At 33.1% G+C, this 19,468-nt stretch overlaps 2 protein-coding genes across 5 annotated transcripts in view; one reads left to right on the plus strand and one right to left on the minus strand.

Moving 5' to 3' along the window:
• LOC135844923 (rhotekin-like) overlaps nt 1–1,729 on the minus strand; it is an 81,554-nt gene extending 79,825 nt beyond the window's left edge. The window contains exons 1-3 of the mRNA XM_065363315.1: nt 1,552–1,729; nt 1,299–1,457; nt 1,020–1,094 (exon numbers count right to left, since the gene is read on the minus strand). Coding sequence (XP_065219387.1) covers nt 1,020–1,094; nt 1,299–1,457; nt 1,552–1,641 — 324 coding nt within the window. The 5' untranslated portion in view covers nt 1,642–1,729. The remainder of the gene's footprint in view (nt 1–1,019; nt 1,095–1,298; nt 1,458–1,551) is intronic.
• Nucleotides 1,730–3,093: 1,364 nt separating this feature from the next.
• Nucleotides 3,094–19,468, plus strand: part of Hmgcr (HMG coenzyme A reductase) — a 43,261-nt gene continuing 26,886 nt past the window's right edge. Inside the window, exons 1-2 of one of the 4 annotated variants that reach the window (XM_065364155.1) lie at nt 3,094–3,383; nt 10,573–10,730. In XM_065364155.1, the coding sequence (XP_065220227.1) occupies nt 3,314–3,383; nt 10,573–10,730 (228 nt within the window). In that variant the 5' untranslated portion in view covers nt 3,094–3,313. Of the gene's footprint in view, nt 3,384–3,680; nt 4,093–4,555; nt 4,672–10,572; nt 10,731–19,468 lie in introns of those variants that run through there. The other 3 variants (XM_065364156.1, XM_065364154.1, XM_065364157.1) reach the window with 3 other exon arrangements.

A 19,468-nucleotide genomic window follows, 5' to 3' on the forward strand; every position in this document is an offset into this window, starting at 1 on the left:
GATAGAAAAATCTGACATTTTCATTTTCCCCATAAAGGCCATAAAAATCCATTATTAGATTGATTTTAAAAATTATAAAACAATAATTTTTGCTAAAATTGTATTTAATTAGTTTACTCATCACCAATAATGTCATTAAAGCAATAAAAATACAAAAAAAATTGAATACACAGTACACACAATCTACATCTAGACTCTAGAGTTGTATTAGGTTTGTTCGTTTTTAACCAGGTTTCTTACCCGGGTAAGGTTAAATCCAGAGACCTGTTATAGGTCTTTGGTTAAATCAGGGGTAAAAAGTGGAGAGCGGAGTAAGGAGAGTAAGGAAAGTGTAGACCCGGTTAGACCGAGTAATAAAAACGAACAAACCTATTGTAGTTATTCAAAATCAAAAACTTTTCTAATAGTAGCGCCACAATCGTTCCCGCTTTTTTCAAAATTTTTAAAAATAATTAAAATTGATGAATTATTGAATTACTTTTTTTTTCATTTCATTTTCACCCAATTCGACATCGATTTCAAAGGTTGACGAATGACGAGGTAATTTCCTAGTCAACGATCCTAGAACCACAAATTATTTTTCCTCAGTCGACAGTGTCGACACACATTTTCAATCAGAAAAGTCGGGATGAAAGCATAGCATTGTAGAAGATCTTCATAAACTTATCTACTGGCTTATCACAAAGCGATAGCATTGTTTTAATATTACCCACGCCAGCGGTAAACGCGACTAAGACAAATTTATTTCCGTGATTGATTGCCATGACTGTTGACTTACAGAAATCAAGTTTGTAGGCATCATATTTTGAAACCCAAACATCCTTAATTTCTGAGATGTTATTCCATTCTTTGAAGTTCTTTTCAAGCGCATTGCATAGGGACCTAACATGCAAATGTGAGTATCTATAAACCTTGAGGATTTCAAACCACTGATAGGTCCGCGAGAGATCGTTTTGAGAAAAATCCATGGTTACTCTTATGGTTGTAGAGCTGGGAACCTGATACGTAACGTAACATACTTGTTCAATTATAACTGCAACCTGGCGGATGCCTAATGGGATCACAACTGCATTGTATCTCTGCACTGCTGTTTCCTGAAAAATATAATGTCAAGACATATACAGGTAAGTATCTAGGCTATCTGAAAATACAAGAAGGCGTATGTTACAAAAACTAGGTAAATTCGAATTCGTCTCCTGAAATGATTCTGCATGACTCTTTGCTCCGTTATTACTAGTTGTTGGGTAAAAAAGAAATTCAGATTAATGAGCACTTATTCAAAAACAATTTTACTATACCCTGTCTTTCTCAGCTGATTCCAATGCTCTGGTGTTTTCGCGTTCATCCTTCAATTTTTCTTGAGCGTCATATCGCTCGAAGACAATTATTCTAGCCAGTTTCTTTACATCTGGGTCGACACTCCTAATTCCTTCCGATTCAAGCAATTTTTTGACCTCCTGACAGTCGAGAAAAATTACATCAAAATAAAGTAGGTACATAGAGTTTTAATAATGCAGGAATCTGATGAGCAGTTATATTATATATACTTACGGCACTTAAATCAATAACTGCACAAATAGAGTATTTCGAAACGAATATGAAAACAATCCATTTAAACATTAATCCTGTGAAGTGAGCCATTGTCCTTTTAAAAATGCGTTCACAAAATAAACTAACTGCTCTGTACGTCTGGTCATCGACTGCCTATTAGCCTATATAGTTCAGAAAAAAATCGCACATTCCAAGACTTAGGTAGGTATCTATCTTGATAATTTACAGTAATCAGATAAGCATTTTCTTTCGACTTTAATTACGGTAGAAGTGTTCCTTAATTAGAGTATAAAATGGATATCTCAGCGGAAATTGATTTTTTTTCTTTCCAATTTTTCTTACATGTCTCATAATTTTCCTAGGGTTTCCTATAATTTTTGACCACAACTAGGCTTGTGAAAAACTCATTCTCAGGGCTTATACTATTATATGCTTCTGTGACATTCAATTTCAGATTACAAATAGAACGAATGTTGTCTAATTTATTTAGACTAACCTTCTAAAATTTGATACAAAATTGATACAAACATTTGAAAATTTGATGAGTTGACTTCACAAAAAATTACGAAGGTTGGAAATTTAGTGAAAAATGGAGAAAACCTTGAGTGCGCTTGAGTGCGCCAGAACATACATGAGGGTACTCTATGTACTTACTCTCACTGTATAGTTTTAATTTTTTTTCTCGGCTCCACTGTTGATTGTCAAGTGGTGATATTTTCAGAAAAGTTTTTGTTCGTGAAATGTAGAAAGCTTATGTCAGTTCAGGAATATAGAAAAAGAAAATGATATGAAGTACGATTTGCAATTTTGGCAACATTAGTTGTGTTTTTAGACAGCTTGTTTTTTGAAAATGATATTCTACGGATCTCCACAGTCCATATTAATGGGGTTCACTTTTCAATTATTTCCGAGTTATAATAAAAACTTGACGATGAGAATCACGATCTTTTTACTTTTTAGGAAGTCATCAGCTCAACACTCAATCTCAAATAATGAAATAAATGCAGCCTTTTCTCTTCTGAAATTTTTAGTGCATGCCAATCCTTCATTTAAGCCCTGTCTGAAAAAGCCGAAAAAGGTGTAACCACATTTCGTCATTTCGTAAATAAAACCATCAATGTCAAAAACTTTTATTACCGTTTTTGAAAGGAAATGTGACGAAAACAACAATGATGAGAATGATACCGCAATCGCGAATCGCTTTCCTGAACAGTGAAGAAGTCGTGTTTTTACTTTTTATTATTTTTTAAAATAATTTTGAAATCTGAACGTTGACCAAATTTAATGAACAATCTACAGTCCCAAGTTTTTGACATTTTTCAAATTTTTTCAAACACCTTTTCCAATATTTTTTTTGAAAAAAATTTTCATTTTCATTTGTTTACATTTCGTCTCCATCGACTAGCCAATCAGAAGTGAGTTTACAGTAGTACTCCAATTTGTATGTAGCGAAGCCAACGTGACGTCATACAGTACATACGTGGAGTAATCTATCGATGCGAAGTCAACAAAGTTTATTCCACAAAACTGATAAAAATTTTTTCACGAAAATCGGAAAATTTTTGCGTCATGTAATATAAATTATCTCTTTTATTGCAATAATTGATGCGTGTCGAAGTTTTCAATATGTTTTCAGTGTTTAATCGTTGCTTTGAAACGTTAATATTCTAAAAATGAAAGTCGGAACACCCGACTGTTTATAATGTGTATTTTATTTGAATTCTGCGAAGTGTCAATTCGCTGCAGCTGGGGATTAACTTGAATGGTACTTGTACTGCGGATTTCCAGAGCTCACTTCACTTTCATCGGTAAATTACTCTTGTGTTTTTCAGGTACACACATCATCACATTCATTTAATTCAACTTCCAGCATCGACGAATTCATTGATAAATTTATCTCAATTGTTTCGTGCCATATAATGCCCTTGTTCAAGAGAGGTGACAGAAGTCATACAATAGATTGGTCTCGTATGTTTGTGCCAATTTGTGTTCTATATTAATTCTAAACAGAAGAAACGAATTAACGAATTGCAACTACTTTCGAAGATGTCTTATCTACTCCACTCTATCGTTCAACTCGGAATTAATCTAATAGATAACAGAGTTCATATTGGCACATTAGAGAATAAGAAGCACTTAGTGTTTAATATTCTGCTCATCTGCTTTGACTCATATTTCAGTGTATAAGTTTATTTGTTCTAATCGACGTATTCGTGTAAAAAAAGGTGCATTTTCTGTTCGTACGTATTGAGTAATATTGGTCACTTGTATATAAAGAAAGATATACATTGAAGGTCGCGTACTTCCCGCTCCGGTCGACCAGTTCTGGCACGTGAATATCTCCACGACGATTTTACCTTTACATGTGCATTATTTTATTAGGTAGGGGCAAGCCCGAACTTTATTCTAACGTGTCTTTCGTGCCAACGTTCTTCATCTTTCGAGTATAGATGTTCGTTGTGTATCTCGTTGATCTTAAATTAACATTTCGTACTATTTACCGCAAATTAACAAGCTCTACTCCAAATTCGTACAATAATCGTAAGTAACTTTAGTAATATTTTAATTAACATTTTGCTTACATTTTGGTTCTAGAATCGTGGTCATAATATTGTAATGAAAAATTTTACCATTTGTTTTTTCTCACCACAACTTCGGACATTATGTATCATCGGAAGTCTCGTACTGACTGCGCTACCGTAATACTTTTACTTTCCTTAAATTCTAGTTCGATGCTCTCCGATGTGGAATGCTGCATTCAAAAAGAAAGTAGTGATGAAACGTTTCCAGCCGACTTGTAATAATCGTTTTGCTAGTAAAACTTGTTACAAAATTTCGTTCGAAAATGCATCTCTCGTATGTATAGTTGGAGTCGGTGATGTCAACGTGTCGATAATATTATAAGTTTTTAATAGCTCGTTGGAAAGTTAGCGGTGGTTTTCAGTGCGCTTAGAAAAAATTTTTACCTGTGTTACATAATATCTTCAATTCGTATTTTATGAGAGAATTTTTACGGTGCATTGTGTTTCGCGTAGATTGTGTAAATTAGGAAGTCGAACGGAAACCAGTTTTACGTCGTTGTGCGGTCATATTTTCGAACTGGTGACAAAAATTTTCGTCGTAAGTATGTTTAAGGTCTTCCCTTTACTTAGCTGTGTTGCAATCGGTGTCGGTTTATTCAATATACAATCACACTTTCGCTGAAAATCGCCTCTGGTCAGGCACACCTTCTGTCAACGTGTTTAAAATCTCTTCGCCTATGTTGACTCAGCGTATTACCGAATTTACGAGACTTCCAAGTAACACGTAATTTGTTATGTTTAAAATTATACCCACAGTACAATGGACAGTTTCGTTTAATAAGCGATTGTTGTTCTTAGTAGAGAGTATGACTGATAAATGCTAAAAAGAGTTAGTTTTGCTTTAATTGAATACCTATAGTGTTTGAACATCGATTATCATTTATGTCTACAAAAAAAAAAGCGGTTAACCTCGTCTACTTAGTGTGATAATAAACGTATAGTACAATTGTCTATGGTAGATATGTTTATAATTGGTCAGCACTGTGAGGAGTGATGAGGACTCATTATTTGGCCACCAAAGAATTACACCCTGTAATGAAATTCCGCTCTCAATTAGAGATTAATTGCAGATCTTGGTGTAAATTTTTTGTTTGAATTTGGTTTTGTTTTTCTTATCCGTATCTGCATATCCAAGTTTTAAGGCGACGGTTCACTCTAGGTCAAAGTTATTACTACTCAGATATTTAACCATGACATCTTTCTGACTGAAACAACCTCATTTCTACCGGTTTTATTTTTTTCTTATTTTGTTAGTACGTTTGAGTGTATTTATGTACGTTTAGACGTGATTTTGTAGATTAACGCTATGTCTCGCGTTTTGACCACGTTCTCGTGTGTATTCGATCGCTCGGTGATCCATTGGAATCGATTCTTTTTGACAATGACCTACTCGTCGATGACTTACGGCGTATCTGCTGCGACTTCTGTTGCTATAATGTAGGAGATCTGCAAACGCGCAGAACTATATAGGTATTTGAAGATGATGTATAGTGATAGAAAATAGACCTTCTGTTTAACGAGTTGAGTATGAGATTTGATTTTTGTCGATGTATTTGGATCGATTTTTCATGCAGTTTTTATCGTTGTTGAGATGGATTTACGATCTGTTTGGATTATTGATCGCGAATTGATTTCCAGGCACGTTTTTCTTCGGTGAAATATGAACAAAAAATGAAAGAAAATTGAAATTTTCAGATACATTTATCTCTATGTCCCCTGATTTATTCTCGAGATGAAAAATTGCAATTGGTTGAAGAATCTGTAGCTGAAAAAATCATTTTTTTTCGGTGCTCGAAAACTGAAAAAGAAAATGAACTGGTTGCAATTTTTTCTATCTCTCTTTATAGTGCAGAACTGCATACTTTACTTATTATTATGTAATTGATGGGAAATTTTGAATTCGCGAATTACAATGTCTTGGAAATTGATGACTGCGTTTCATAGAAACATTATCTAATTGTGTAGATTATTTGAATTATTGCTTCAATCAATTTTCTTCATTGAGAAAAGTGAGACTCGTGGGTTAATTTAAACGAAAATTAGATCATTTTTTATCAGCTATCGGTTTATAATTAGCTTGAAAAGTTAATTTCGTCAATTTTTTTTCACAGAAAAAAAGAACTATTTTAAAAAATTCTACAGATAACATCTCCATGAGATGATGTTTTCTCGAAACAAAAATCTCTAGCGAAATTTCATTCCTCATATAGCATAAAATTCAGGGATTCTAAATTTGCCTTCTGAAAAAACATGAAGATCGAGCACGTCCTCAATTGAATAAAATAAAATCACAGACGTCATGAAAATTATATTAAGTACATTTTTTTACTGACGTATTTCGATATTGCACCATCATCATAGAAACTGAGTATAATAGGTGAACCTAATATAATAAATAAATATTTTGAAAAATAATACTTGACAAATATTTTTCATTGAAAATTCCAATGATTTCGAAATGGTTGAACGCGTCAGCAAAAAATTTGAATATAATTTTTCCAATGTTTTGATACTTATAATACGTTTAACTATGATTTTATTTATCCACATTAATGATGCCTGCAACACTCAATGTAGAGAGCTATAAATTAATAAATTTGAATTTTTATTGCATTCATATAGATAGGTATACTTTTTACATAATTTCATAGGCTGCGCAAATCAGAAGTACAATTTGAAGAAGTTGTCTTTGAAAAAAAATTATTTGAAGTCCGAAGACTTTGTTTTTGAGCCCGAATTTTATTTTAAGCTCGAGTCGGAAAATGTCACGTGATTCGTTATATTCTCCAGCACAAAGAATCGATTTTGGCGAAAACTGTGGCCTAAGGCTCCTATGACAAAGATGAAGGGAAACAAAATTACCTATAGAGCGTTAAAATTTGTCACACGTGAAAATATTTTTGAGCAAAAATTATAATCGTGGGAGATATCTGTAATTTCATTCCAATTTTTTCAGATGAGCCCTTGCACATTTGAAAATTTTGCACCCAAAATTTGTATTCCTAAGGAGAAGTCCTCTACCTCTTCTCAGCTTCCTGCACCATTGAACATTGGTAATTGGAAACTTGAATTTCGAGAGCGGTTGAAGTAGAATTCTGAAACTGTATTTGAGATAGGAAGGGGGATTCAACTCGTGAAAATCGTTCAATTTTTAAAAAAATGTGCTTAATAATTTTCAGTCAAACTTTAAAAAATTATCAGTTTTGCCTTCATTAAAAAATAATTATGGAATGGTTTTTTTTCAAAAAAAACTGTGATTTTTCATGTTAGATCAAAATGGAGTTGAGTAGCTGGAAAAAAATTTTATTGTTAAATTAATTCGATTTTAAAAACTGCAATTCAAAAAACTTCATGAATGTTGATATTGGTCAGTTTGATGGTCTAAAAATCCCTTCTAATGAACAAATTCACCTATATAAAAGTCGAAAAATTGAAAACGATGAAAATGACTGTCGAAGCTGAGATGAGTTATTTTGGTATGAACTTCTCCGACTTTGAATATTGAGATCAATTCTCACAATTTCATTAATTTTCCTCCCCCTCCCCCCCTCAGTTTTCTAGATTTTTTGAAAAATAGCACCTTGATATAATAATTTATACTCGTAAATACAATCAAAATTCAAATTTTGAGGACATAAAAGGTCACTTTTTGATGTTTGTAGCTCGATTAGAGCCTTTGCTTTTTATAAAGTTGTGTCGTCTTTTCCTTTTTGGCACAGTTGTTTTAGGCAATTTTTTTCACGATTTAACCAAAAAATCTCAACAATGGGGGACTTTGATTTACAATTGCAGATAATTTCGTTCTGAGTAACTGTACTAAAAACATACTAAAAGTGTCCATTTTTAGATGGTGAATGGTGAAAAGGTATCATAATTTTTCAAGATAATTTTAGTCAAATTCTTCAATTTCGTCTTCTCTGTTTGTATTGAAAAGTTCTCAACATCCGAGGAAGTTAATCGCTTCGTAAAAAGGAAAAATTCACCTGATAAGAACTTTTTCGATGAAATTTTATGTAGAGCGATTTTGTTCTTGAAAGATGACTATCGCCATATTTTTGAAGAAAAACGCACAAAATTCTATTTTTGAAATTACCTATCTCACTCTCTCCTGGGTTGGGCGACGCTCACCATCTAGTAATTGGGACTTTCAGTATGTTACTCAGGACAATAGTTCTCACATTTTGAGAAAAATTCCCCTTGTTAAGATTTTTTTGAGTTCAAATGTGTGGAATGACTGGTCTATCAGTTAAGAAAATGACGAGCTAAATAGCCTAAATTTTTTTAAAATCATTGTTGTTTTTTTTGAAATTCTAATTTCTAAAAAATTGATTTTTCATCATGAAGTCCACAGTGGGGGGGGGGGGGTGGGTGTAAAATTACTCAAAGAAGATGATTTGATAGTTATTATGAGATTTATCTCTTCCTCTCTCCTCCTAACCCACAAATTTTCTTTGAAAAAAAAAATGCTTTAAAAGCTTTGGGTGAAATTCACTTTTTTTTTTAAATGACAGGGTGTCCCTTCTCTGAATAACTTGAAAACCCGGAAAAAATCAGGGAGTTTTCCTCCTGTCAAAAAGTCATGGAAATTTCATCAAAATTTCAACTTTTCACTTCAAAATCAGGGAATTTTATACCTATTTGTACAGTTATGAAGTCCTGGATTTTACTCCATTTTTGACTTCGAGTATCTTTTTGGAGCTTTTCTCGTACAATAATAAATGGAAAGCTATAGGTAAGTATTAACGAAGAGTACCCCTCTTTTCGCTTTTAGTTTCACAAAAATCGGGGAAAAAGTTCATGGATTTATTTCGCCAGTCACTAGTCTCGGCGTTTAAAATTTCGCCCCCCCCCCCCTCCGACCCTCCTTAGAGTGTAGTTTGTAGTTGATATCTGAAGGGCCTGGAAAATTAGAAAAACTGATTTGGAAAAATGAAAAAAGTCAGAAAAAACAGTTTCTTCGAGAGAGTAGACACCCTGAATGATGAAATGACTGATTATAGATAACGTTTCATTTTATTGATATCTTGATTAAAACGTTGAAAAATTATCTGCTCCTGCTCGAACTTGTGTATTCTCTCATTTGAAGTCAGAATCGTGTGTCGTGAGTGTTTCTCTCGAACATTGTTGCTGCTTTGAGTTTTGTTGGTATTGAGGAATTTATTCAGCTGCTGCCAATTCGTAAGTTATCGTATTAGGGTCAGATTCACGTATTATTAGCCGCAGATTTTGTTGAAGTATTTTGCATGCTGTTAACAGAGTACGAATGGTGTGATTTGATTCGAAGATCGTGCTTAGGGTGCCACTTTGGTGCGGTTATCGACCCTAGCCTTGAAGGTATAATTCGTTGAATTGATGGAAATAGGGATGTACTCGTACTATGGTAAAATTTGGTCGGCCAAGTTCGAAGAAATCTCACACGTATTGAAAAATAGGTGCCTGAGATTACATTCAACGTCGTTCGAAACATTGAAAAAAAATTATTCTGCGGAGATGTAGGTAATCAGTTTCGATAATTAAATCGTTTCAAAAGAATTCAACGGAATTCACAAAATGAAAAATATGAGCTACCAGAACTCGAAAGATGCCCACGTCTTTTTCAAGTTGTACATATTCAGATTCTAGAAAAATCGATTAGTTTTTATCAAGCTCGCTAAAGCTCTATCAATTTGAGTATAGGTAGGTAGGTACAATTCACCAACTACACCAAGAGGTACTCCTAGATCAAAGATTTTGAACACGCCGAATAAAATGTTGATGCACGTGACTACGAATAAACCTCTTGGGAACCATGGCAGAGTTTTTTCTCTTCTATTTTAAGAGAAAGGTCATTGACAGTGTACGGAATATCGAAGATCCAAATGTATAAAACTTGTCGAGGAGCGCAAGGTCAGCTGGTACAGAACACGGTTGCGGTTTACGGTTCAGAGTATGTAATGAGGACTTCCAAACGCACGTTGGAAAATCTCCTATGATCCGTATACCTTACCTAGTACCTACTACCTACCTCTAATCATCTCATCGGAGTCGGACAAAAGACGAAATTTTTTTTAGGCGACACGACGCGATGCGCGAGATTTTTCGCCTTCGGCTTCTGTTGGATAAGTTTCTATTCAGCTGGCAGCCGCGAAGCGAGAAAATCGCTTTCTAATCGAGTGTGTGTGTGTGTTTGTGTAATTTGTACCTATACTATACATTGACGAGCATGTTATTCTCGAATATTGTGTAGAGGTGTACCGGGTGCGTGTACTCGTATATTTTCGATAAATTCCTAATACGTAAGTTTCATGATCGCGCATGATTTAGTATAACTTACTGTTTGAACATCTGCAAAAACGTAAACATATTTGCATATTTATGATGATTACCTTATAGTATTATTATGCCTATCATGATTACATTATTCTCATACCGATGTGTCGATGTTTTGGTTTGATTGCAGAACGCAAGATGCTAGCGAACATTTTCGAAAATCATGGCGAATTCTGCGCCAAACATCCATGGGAGGTGATCGTCGGTGTACTGACCATTACAGCGTGTATGCTTTCCATGGATAAATCCGCCGCCGCTGCCAACGCTTATAATAGTTTACGATCTGAGGTGAGCAATTGAGCATCTGCTATTTCAGTGCCTTATATTCATACTTCATAGCTATTAATGGGTATCGATTGAATAAAATTTACCTATTTGAAAATTCGGTCTGATCTGAACAAGCACTTCGTTTCATTACATTTCGAATTTTTCCCCCCGAATATTGACTGATAACGCAGATAACGAGAGCAGATTTTAATTATTAGGTACTCGATTAGTTATTTTTGAGTTGGATTTCAAACTGAAGGATCAGTTTTTTGAAATCAGTGCGTGATGACTGTATATCGTTCATGTGACAGGTTGAATATATTTCGTCGAGGAATAAAAAAATTAATAGATGGTCGAGACTTCACATAAAAATTAGAGTGGATCGCGAAGAAGAAATGTCGAAGAATTTTGAACAAATTCAGCGAAGACCTTCATATGCATTTGAATTTCACTTGGAAAAAATTTCGCTCCGAAAGGTGCCCCTGGAGAGGAGATACATATCCTAAAAGAGGTGACATTTTTGTGGCGGGGGGGGGGGCAGTTTTTCGCTCGGTCTAGCCGTTACCCAGCCTGTTTTGAGGAAAATAGCCCTGTTCCAAAAGATGATATTTGAGATTTGCGTTGACCTAGGTCGTTGTCATCATAATTAGAGGTCACTTTTAGGGTTCTTCTGAGCGATTGAAAATTTGCAAATCTCTTATTTTGGGGTAAATTTGTGTTTTGAAAATATTTTCTTCTCAAATAATAAGTATTTCCCATTAATTATACCAAACCAAAATATTGAAAAATATAATAATTTCTGTGACTGAGGAAATATTTTGGAGTCTCTACTAGTGCCCATCATTATTGCCAATTTTTCAAAAAATTTAGAAAAATATTGGTCAACATTTTTTAGTAAATTGGCAATGATGACCAAAGAGTTGGAATATTTTTTGGTTTCCCTTAATTTTTTTTTTAAGACCATTATTTTTCATTTCATTAAGTTGAAAGTGTCATTCAAATGACCCTAATCGTGACCTTCTTTAAACTTGGGGTCATTTTTCTTAAAAGCTAGAAAATTCTCATCCAAAATTGGGGGGGGGGGGGGAATGTTCCATAACTGAAATCGTCTTCGTCGTCAGTTTATTCTACATTTTTATAAGAGTTTGTAAAACGATTTTTTCAACAAAAAAAAAAATGAAATGTTTGAAACTGGAATTAATTTTGCTTGGGAAAATTGTTGATAAAAGTTTTGGAATAAATGAATAAATGATGCCCAAAATTCCAGTGACTTTCCCCCATTTTTTTCTTCTCGTCTCTTTCAATTTTGAAGATAGGTACCGGAAATATGCAAAGGACCTGTTTTATAGGAAATTTAATTTCCTATATTCTTTGCATATTTTAGTATAATTATTCAAAATTGGAGGAGAAGCATCAATTTCAGGAAAAAATGAAAAAAATTATTTTCAATCTTTGTTTAAAAATTAAAATCAAGAATTGTTCTACTAGTAATAGCGTCCATACGATTGAATTTTGGCAAAAAGTGATGATGACCTTTTTTGCTGGAAATTAATTTTCCTGTGAGATGGTGGTATCAGAATGTGCAACCCCCAAGTCCTCTCTGGAAGGGGGAATTTAACAAAAAAAAACTCAAAAATTGGCCGGAATTACCCCATTCAACGGTACTTAGGTAACTACTTACCTAAAAAAAAATTGAGAAATTCTGTTTATTTCTTGCTCGCTTCTCCTGTTTCTTCTCTTTCTCCTCCTTTTTCTCTTCCTCCTCCTTTTTCTCCTCCTCTACCTCCTCCTGCTCTTCTTCAAAGAAAGTTGTGGAAGTGGGAAGTGGCTGATAGAAAATATATAATTTTTGAGCAAACAAAAATACTAACGTTCTCTTTTAATCCATTCTTAGAAAATTGCTTTAATAATATTTTTTTGGAAATAATACCATATAGATTATGTACCTATAAAAAATACAGATAAAAACATTGGAGGTCGTTTTTCAATTTTTTTAAATGATTTTTTAATTTGACGGATTTTGACGAAAAATTATGGCCAAATAATCTCAACAAAGTATAGGAAAAATTTTGAATTTTCAAGCCAATGCACGACTCTCCCTCCTTTAACAAGAGCTCAAAATCTTGAAAATTTTTCTCGTGTTTTGAAAAAGAATTAATTTTTTTTGCTCGAGATGATCGTTTTTTCGAAGAAAAAAACTATTATTTGTGAGAAGTTCTAAACTTGAAAAACATAAACTTTGAGCTTTTCTAACAAACCTACAAAAAATTGAAAAAAAGGTTGAAAAATTTTCATCAACTTTTAAATAACTTTTGTTGAAAAGGTCAAAAATTGACTTGAAAATTTGAAATTTTTCCCATTTCTCGTTTGAGGTTGTTTGACTACAATATTATTTACTTAGCTGAATCATTTGTTTTTTAAAATGAGGAACACCTCCCCCCCTCCTGATTGGGTTTTTGTAAATAATCTGATACGTGAACTAGATATAAGCCCTAGAATGAAAACATATAATTGAAGACGTCATAGCAAAAAGGACATATGTGTGAAAATTGTATTTTGAGAAAAAGCTGTTTGAAAGTTTGAGTGCTTGTGAAGTTTAGAAATGTGCATATTTGAACATGGTGACGATTTTACCTTATTTTCCCACTATCCAACCATACAAAATGCTATGAACCATCAGTCTGGAGGAAACTGTGTGTCAGTGGTAAGCGCTCAAATATTTCGAATTATATGTCCTTTTTGAAGCGAAAAATCGGCCATTTTTTTTTTTGATTTAAAAATGTTTTTGAGCAAATTTTTGGATTTAAAACAGGTAAATAATGGTTGACAATACAAAATTGACCATGAGTAACCCATTTTCTCTGAAAAAAGATCGCTATAATATGTTAAGTAAAAAAACAGTAAAAAAGACAAGTTTTTTTGGCCAATTTTTTTTATTGATTTAAAAATGTTTTTGAGCAAATTTTTGGATTTAAACCAGGTAAATAATGGTTGACAACACAAAATCGACCATGAGTAACCCATTATCTCTGAAAAAGTAAATTTTTAATCGACTTCGCAGTTTTAAAATGGCGATATCTCACTGGTTTTTCGACTTTGTGAAGTGGGGGTGGTCTCATATGATAGAGGAAGGTCTGAAGAATAACAATATGGATTTGTCTCAAAAAGGACATATGTGTCATATATACCCCTTTTTGTTATGACGTCTTCAATTATTATGTATTTTTCATTTTTGCGAATTTTGAGATCATGTCTAATTCCAAAAATTCAATGTGGGTCTGAGAAATTCAAAAAATGAAAGAAATGATAGGCACCGAATTTAGCAAAACATCTCAGGTATTCAATTAAAGAATGGAAAGAAACCTGATGAGTGATAACTCATTCATGACCAATAATTTTCATCTTGCCATCTCCTTTTAGTATGTACCTTACGCAATGCCAATCCTCTTGAACTACAGGTGCAAATCTCATCCTCTCCGATAACAGTAATTAAGTATTTGTATTATCAATTGACTCGACGATTATACCTACAAAATACATATGCAAACGTCTGTCTGTCTGCAGTATAATCATCAAAGGAAGGAAGTACTTGTCAATGTTTATATATCATCTTCGTTGACTTTCAGTTTATAATTATATATTATTGTACAAGAATAATACTAAAGGTGAAAGTTCGCCTACGAGTAGAATATCACGCATTCGAGGCGTCTTGAGAGAGAAAAAACAACAACAACAACTTCATTTTGCGTCACGCGGTATGGTATTGTCGACATCGATCACCTTTTCAAATGTGAGGCATTTGAGAGTGCATAGGTTTAATTTTTGACCAGGGTGCATCTTCCTGTTTCTATTTTTGAACATTGTATCTAAATTGATCAGTATATGAGTCATCTTGAGTACGGCTAGAGTGATATTAATTGTTATTTTTTGACGTAGGTATGTATTTGTTTTGTAGTATACGCGTATAAGCGGGTGTTTTTCCACGTATTGAGGAAAAAGGGTCGATGGTCTTGGTGTACTTGACGTCAGTACAGGTTTTTCAGAAATTGATACCAAGGGCGTAATAATTTGCTTTGGGTGAATTGTATCTATATTCGCGTGTACTTTTCAGAATACTAATTGATTTTAGTCTGTTTTTACATCAGAGGTGATGTCTCTTTGTATATCTTGGACGAGAGGTGATGTCTCTATGGTTGTCGTCAGGTCGGCACGTATTGTCAATTCGTGGAAATCTTTATGGGTGGGAAACGTGATTGGTAGTGGATTTGGTGGGATTCGAGTGTAAGTTTGATGTTCGAGTGCAAGTACCTGGTACCCTGTATTATTGAGGTTAACAATGTAAGGTCTGTACTTTTCGTGTAAATTGTTTTCCTCTGTAAATGCGTTGAAAATTTCCTCTCGTTGGAATTTCCCTGTTACGTTATGTTTGATCTCGAGTTTTTGCTGATTTGTTGGTTTGTTTTGTGAGCTCGTCAGTATTCAGTAGTATTAATTGAAATTTTTTCAGTTTCAAAAAAATGTATGATTTTTATCAAGTCAAGAGTTTGAAAAGACGTCTCCTTGCTTTTTTAATCCTCGAAAAATTCATTTTTTAAAAATTATTTTGGAAAACGGAAGTGGAGGGAACCTCTTGAATTTTGATTGAAATTTTATGAAAAATTCAAATTTTTATGCTTTAAGAAAGCTGTGAGGGAAAAATTCAAATTTGAGAGATTAGTTTTTTACCAGGTTGTTTTGAAGTCTAGACTCGACTTTTATGCTAATTTTCATAAGCTTTTCAAACAACAAAGAATAAGAAATAAAAAGAAACACGAACCGATCTCGATAGACGTGGACTTCCTTGTGTGCCTTCGTTTTGGCAAATTTTTGAAATTAGCATCAACCTTGTATGACGCATGCCATGACGTACATATTGCATATTCACATAAGAACAATTGATTGTTTTGAAAAAAAGAAAAATGTTATCACGAATGACGTCGCTTGTGATCCTTCTGGCCAAAAAAAAAGTTGTTGTTCATTTTAGATATTTTCCAAAACAAAAAGCAAATTTGACTGTGTTTGGAATGAATATTTAAAGATTGTTTAATGTCCTGACTCCTGCGTTGTAATTTTTCAAAGAAAAACTCATAAATTATGCGAAAAACTCAACTCTTTGTGGTAGATTTTTGAAACTTTGAATGCTCACAATTTTAGAACGTTCAGTCCCGATGTTTTGGGTAAAAAAAAAGGTAAATGTCAATGTATGGAGCATTGAAATGTGGATTATGGATACCGTATTTTCATCCTTCAAATACTTGCCTACTTTTAACATTCACTGTCAGCCCATTGAACAGCAACATTTTTTGTCCATAAGTGACGTCAGTAATAGACGAAATACCACAGTCTGAAGTTGTACCATGTTATACAAGGTGAATGGAAATTAGCACGTATATGAACTTGCCCTAAAAAAGTCTCCATCTCAAAGGTGAGCTACAAATTATATCCGTCTGCTACTCATTTAAGATACATTTGATAAAAAAAAAAAACTTGTATAAAGAGGATATCTGGATGATTGTACTTCGAGGGGCATTTTATGAAGTGGTTATAGTTACTCGTATATTTCTATCGTAAACGATAAAAAAATTGCGATACAGAAACGTTTATGTACGATTATGATGCAACATTGGAGATGAATGAAAGAAAGAAAGAAAGGAAGAGGAGGGGCTTAGTTTGGAAGATTTTCAAAAAATTATTTCACAATAATGAGAAATTTGGGAGTCATTTTTCGATCTCTTGTAAACTTCCTCTCTGCTGAGCAAGTCATGTAAAAGATAAATTTTTCTGTTGAATTTTTTCCTTTAAGAGAATAAAATAAATTTAAAGTTTGGAATTGAACTTCTTTATTATAAAGTTATTGCCCTCAAAGTGTGATTTAATCAACAATTTTTTTAAAACTATTTCTTGATGCGTATCCTCGTTTTTTATTCAGTATTAATCAATGTTGCACGACCTCATATTTTTCAAAAATTTGCGAGTCGATTTAAAATATATTATATCCACCACATTTTCTGCGAAAAAATTTGGCATTTTTTATCAAAAATTCATTTGCAAAATGGCCACCAGAAGTTTTCAAAATTTCACAAGTCTGCGAAAAATCACCATAAAAATTTGAAAAAAATCCATTGATTCCTCTTGCTGCCTAAAATGAATTGCAAAAAACGTGAACTTAATGATTCAATTTTATGGAAATAGAAAAAATTAATCTTGAAAAAAACATTTCAAAATTTTTTTTCTAAAAAATTGAACCGAGTACTCCGATGATATTTGAGGCATCAGGGCCTTGAAAAAATGAGGGGAGGAAGAGTTTTATATGCCCTGGAAATTCAAAAAACTAGTATTCCGAAAATTTTAAAAACAGTAAAAATGTATCTGATCAGATTATTTTTTTGACTTGAAAAATTGAATTAATGTTCAATGTAGAGATGGTAGAAACATTCGAGACTTACGGTGAGTTGGAAGGGGGACAAATGGGTTTGAAAAGTCCCCAAATTTCAAAGATAAATTTTTTCAGCTCTATGAAAAGATGAAGTGAAAATGTTGGAAAAAAAGTTTGGAAACCTTCAAACCCCCTTCTTCAGCTTCTTCCAAGCACCTCAATCGCAAAATCAGAGCATTTATTTCAATCCATAGATTAAAGATTCTCGAATTGGACAATTTTTCGTAGTTTTCAACAAATTTTAGACGAACCACTTTTCTTGACTTTTCAGATATTAAACTTCCTGGAAAAAATTGTCATTTTTTCGATTCAATTTTTTCCACACTCCGCGATATTATTTTATTGCTGAGTTACATATTTGGGCCAAAATTGGGAATATTGAGGAAATCGTGTGTTATGGTCGACCTTTTCAAGGGCAACTTTATTTTTTTGAAAAGACGTTAGTAGCCAACTTGAATTGTTACCTTCTGCTCAAAAATCATCCAAATTTGAAAAGCTGTCCCAAAATTGAATTGAATGATATGAAAAATGATATTTTTGGTTTGGAATTTATCATCGTGATTTTCTTACGAAAAAAAAATGTCAGTGGAGAGAGGAATTGAAGTTGGGAAATTCGGAGACAATAAAGTCGAGAAATTCAATTTAGCAAATTGACACAGCACATTTTGATTTTTGTGTGTTCAAGTTCATGCTCGTAGTTACTTTTCTGGCAAAATTGCTCATTTTCTAGAATTTTTAAATACTTACTAAAAAAATTATGCACAATCAAATTAATTCAAAGTTTTTATAATTTTTGGAAGTGCTGTTTTGAATTTTTTTAAAACAATATTTATGAAAATTTCATCAAAATTAGTAATTTTTTGGTCATTTATCTTAATTTATTCTAACGTGTTTTCACAATGTTTTCGTTTACCTTATCGTGTTTTTAAGCAATTTTCAAGCATCTTGAGTAAGTAATTTCAATAATTTCTCATTCAATTTTCTTTTTGTGTTCTTCAAAATTAACTTTCGCATTTTTCAATTTTTTTTTACAACTTGGAGACATTTTTTCATCTTTTTAATAAATTTTTTCAATATTTTAAACAAATTTTATGCAATTTAAAAGGCTGAAAAGTCGTTCAATTTTTACTATTTTCATTGCGCCTATTTTTCAAATTTACACATTGAATTCCGGAGCATGATAAACTGGAGGAAGGGGGGAGGGGGTATTGAAGTCGATATTTTGTTCACAACTGACTAAAATGTCAGCTTTTGACTGTTTTTTTTCCTGGAATTTTCACTCACTTTCTCAAAAAGACCCAATTATACTGTCTCATCTGATAGATATTTATTTCGCTTTCAAGCAATCGGCTGTTACTTAAAGACAAAAAATAAATAAATAATAAAAATGAATAAATCAACGTCTGGTTATAAAAAAATTTCAATTTTCTTTACATAAATATAGTTCAAATCACCACGATAAATATTATATTGTAAATATATGTAGTTAGATTAAAAATTCGAGTCTCCTCCTGCCCCTCCTTCACTACACAAGTCACTTTGTCGCTTTGCTGGTTCAATTTATCAATTTTTTATTTTTTTGTGGTAATTTTGCAATATTAAAATCGTTTATTCCAATTTCAGTGTTTTTACCAATTAAATTTGTGCATATTAAAACAGTCGCGTGTCGCGAGTAATTTCTATGGTAATTTAATCAATTCGTGGGGCATATCTAATATTTCATTTTTATTTTGAAAGACCTCCGCTGAAAATTGTCACGAGCGTGTCTGATTTTGAAATTCATGAACAACAAGGTACAGGGAAGTGAGAGGATCTCGTGCTTTAATTTTCAAACTGTTTTTAGTCGTGTCTAGAATTCACCTGATCAGGCTAAAATAAACCCCAGCTATGGGAGATGTCCGTGTTTGTTCACTCAGAATTATAATATTTCCATTTTTTTCTTCAAAGTCACGAATAGATGAAATAACCGTGACGTTTTTGCGATCAATTCTGAAAAAATTCCTATATTTTTGGATTTTTTTGTGTCAAGTGGAGAAGAGAGGAAAGGATAACTTCAGCCCGAAAACACATCTGTATGAAAATCAAAATTCTTCGATCTGAATGTGAGGTACCTACGTGATCATCAGCCAAATTTAACGTTACGTCTATATAGTTTTCAACTGGTTTATCGTGTAGGTCAAAAACACGTTGATTAACCCGTTCGAGAGGTGAGAAAATGCACGTGATAGATGCCACGTACATTCATAAATAGACGAGCATTCATATTTTTGTACAGTAACCGAGG

This window comes from Planococcus citri, chromosome 4 (genome assembly GCF_950023065.1).
Source record: "Planococcus citri chromosome 4, ihPlaCitr1.1, whole genome shotgun sequence".
NCBI classification, from domain to species: Eukaryota; Metazoa; Arthropoda; class Insecta; order Hemiptera; family Pseudococcidae; genus Planococcus; species Planococcus citri.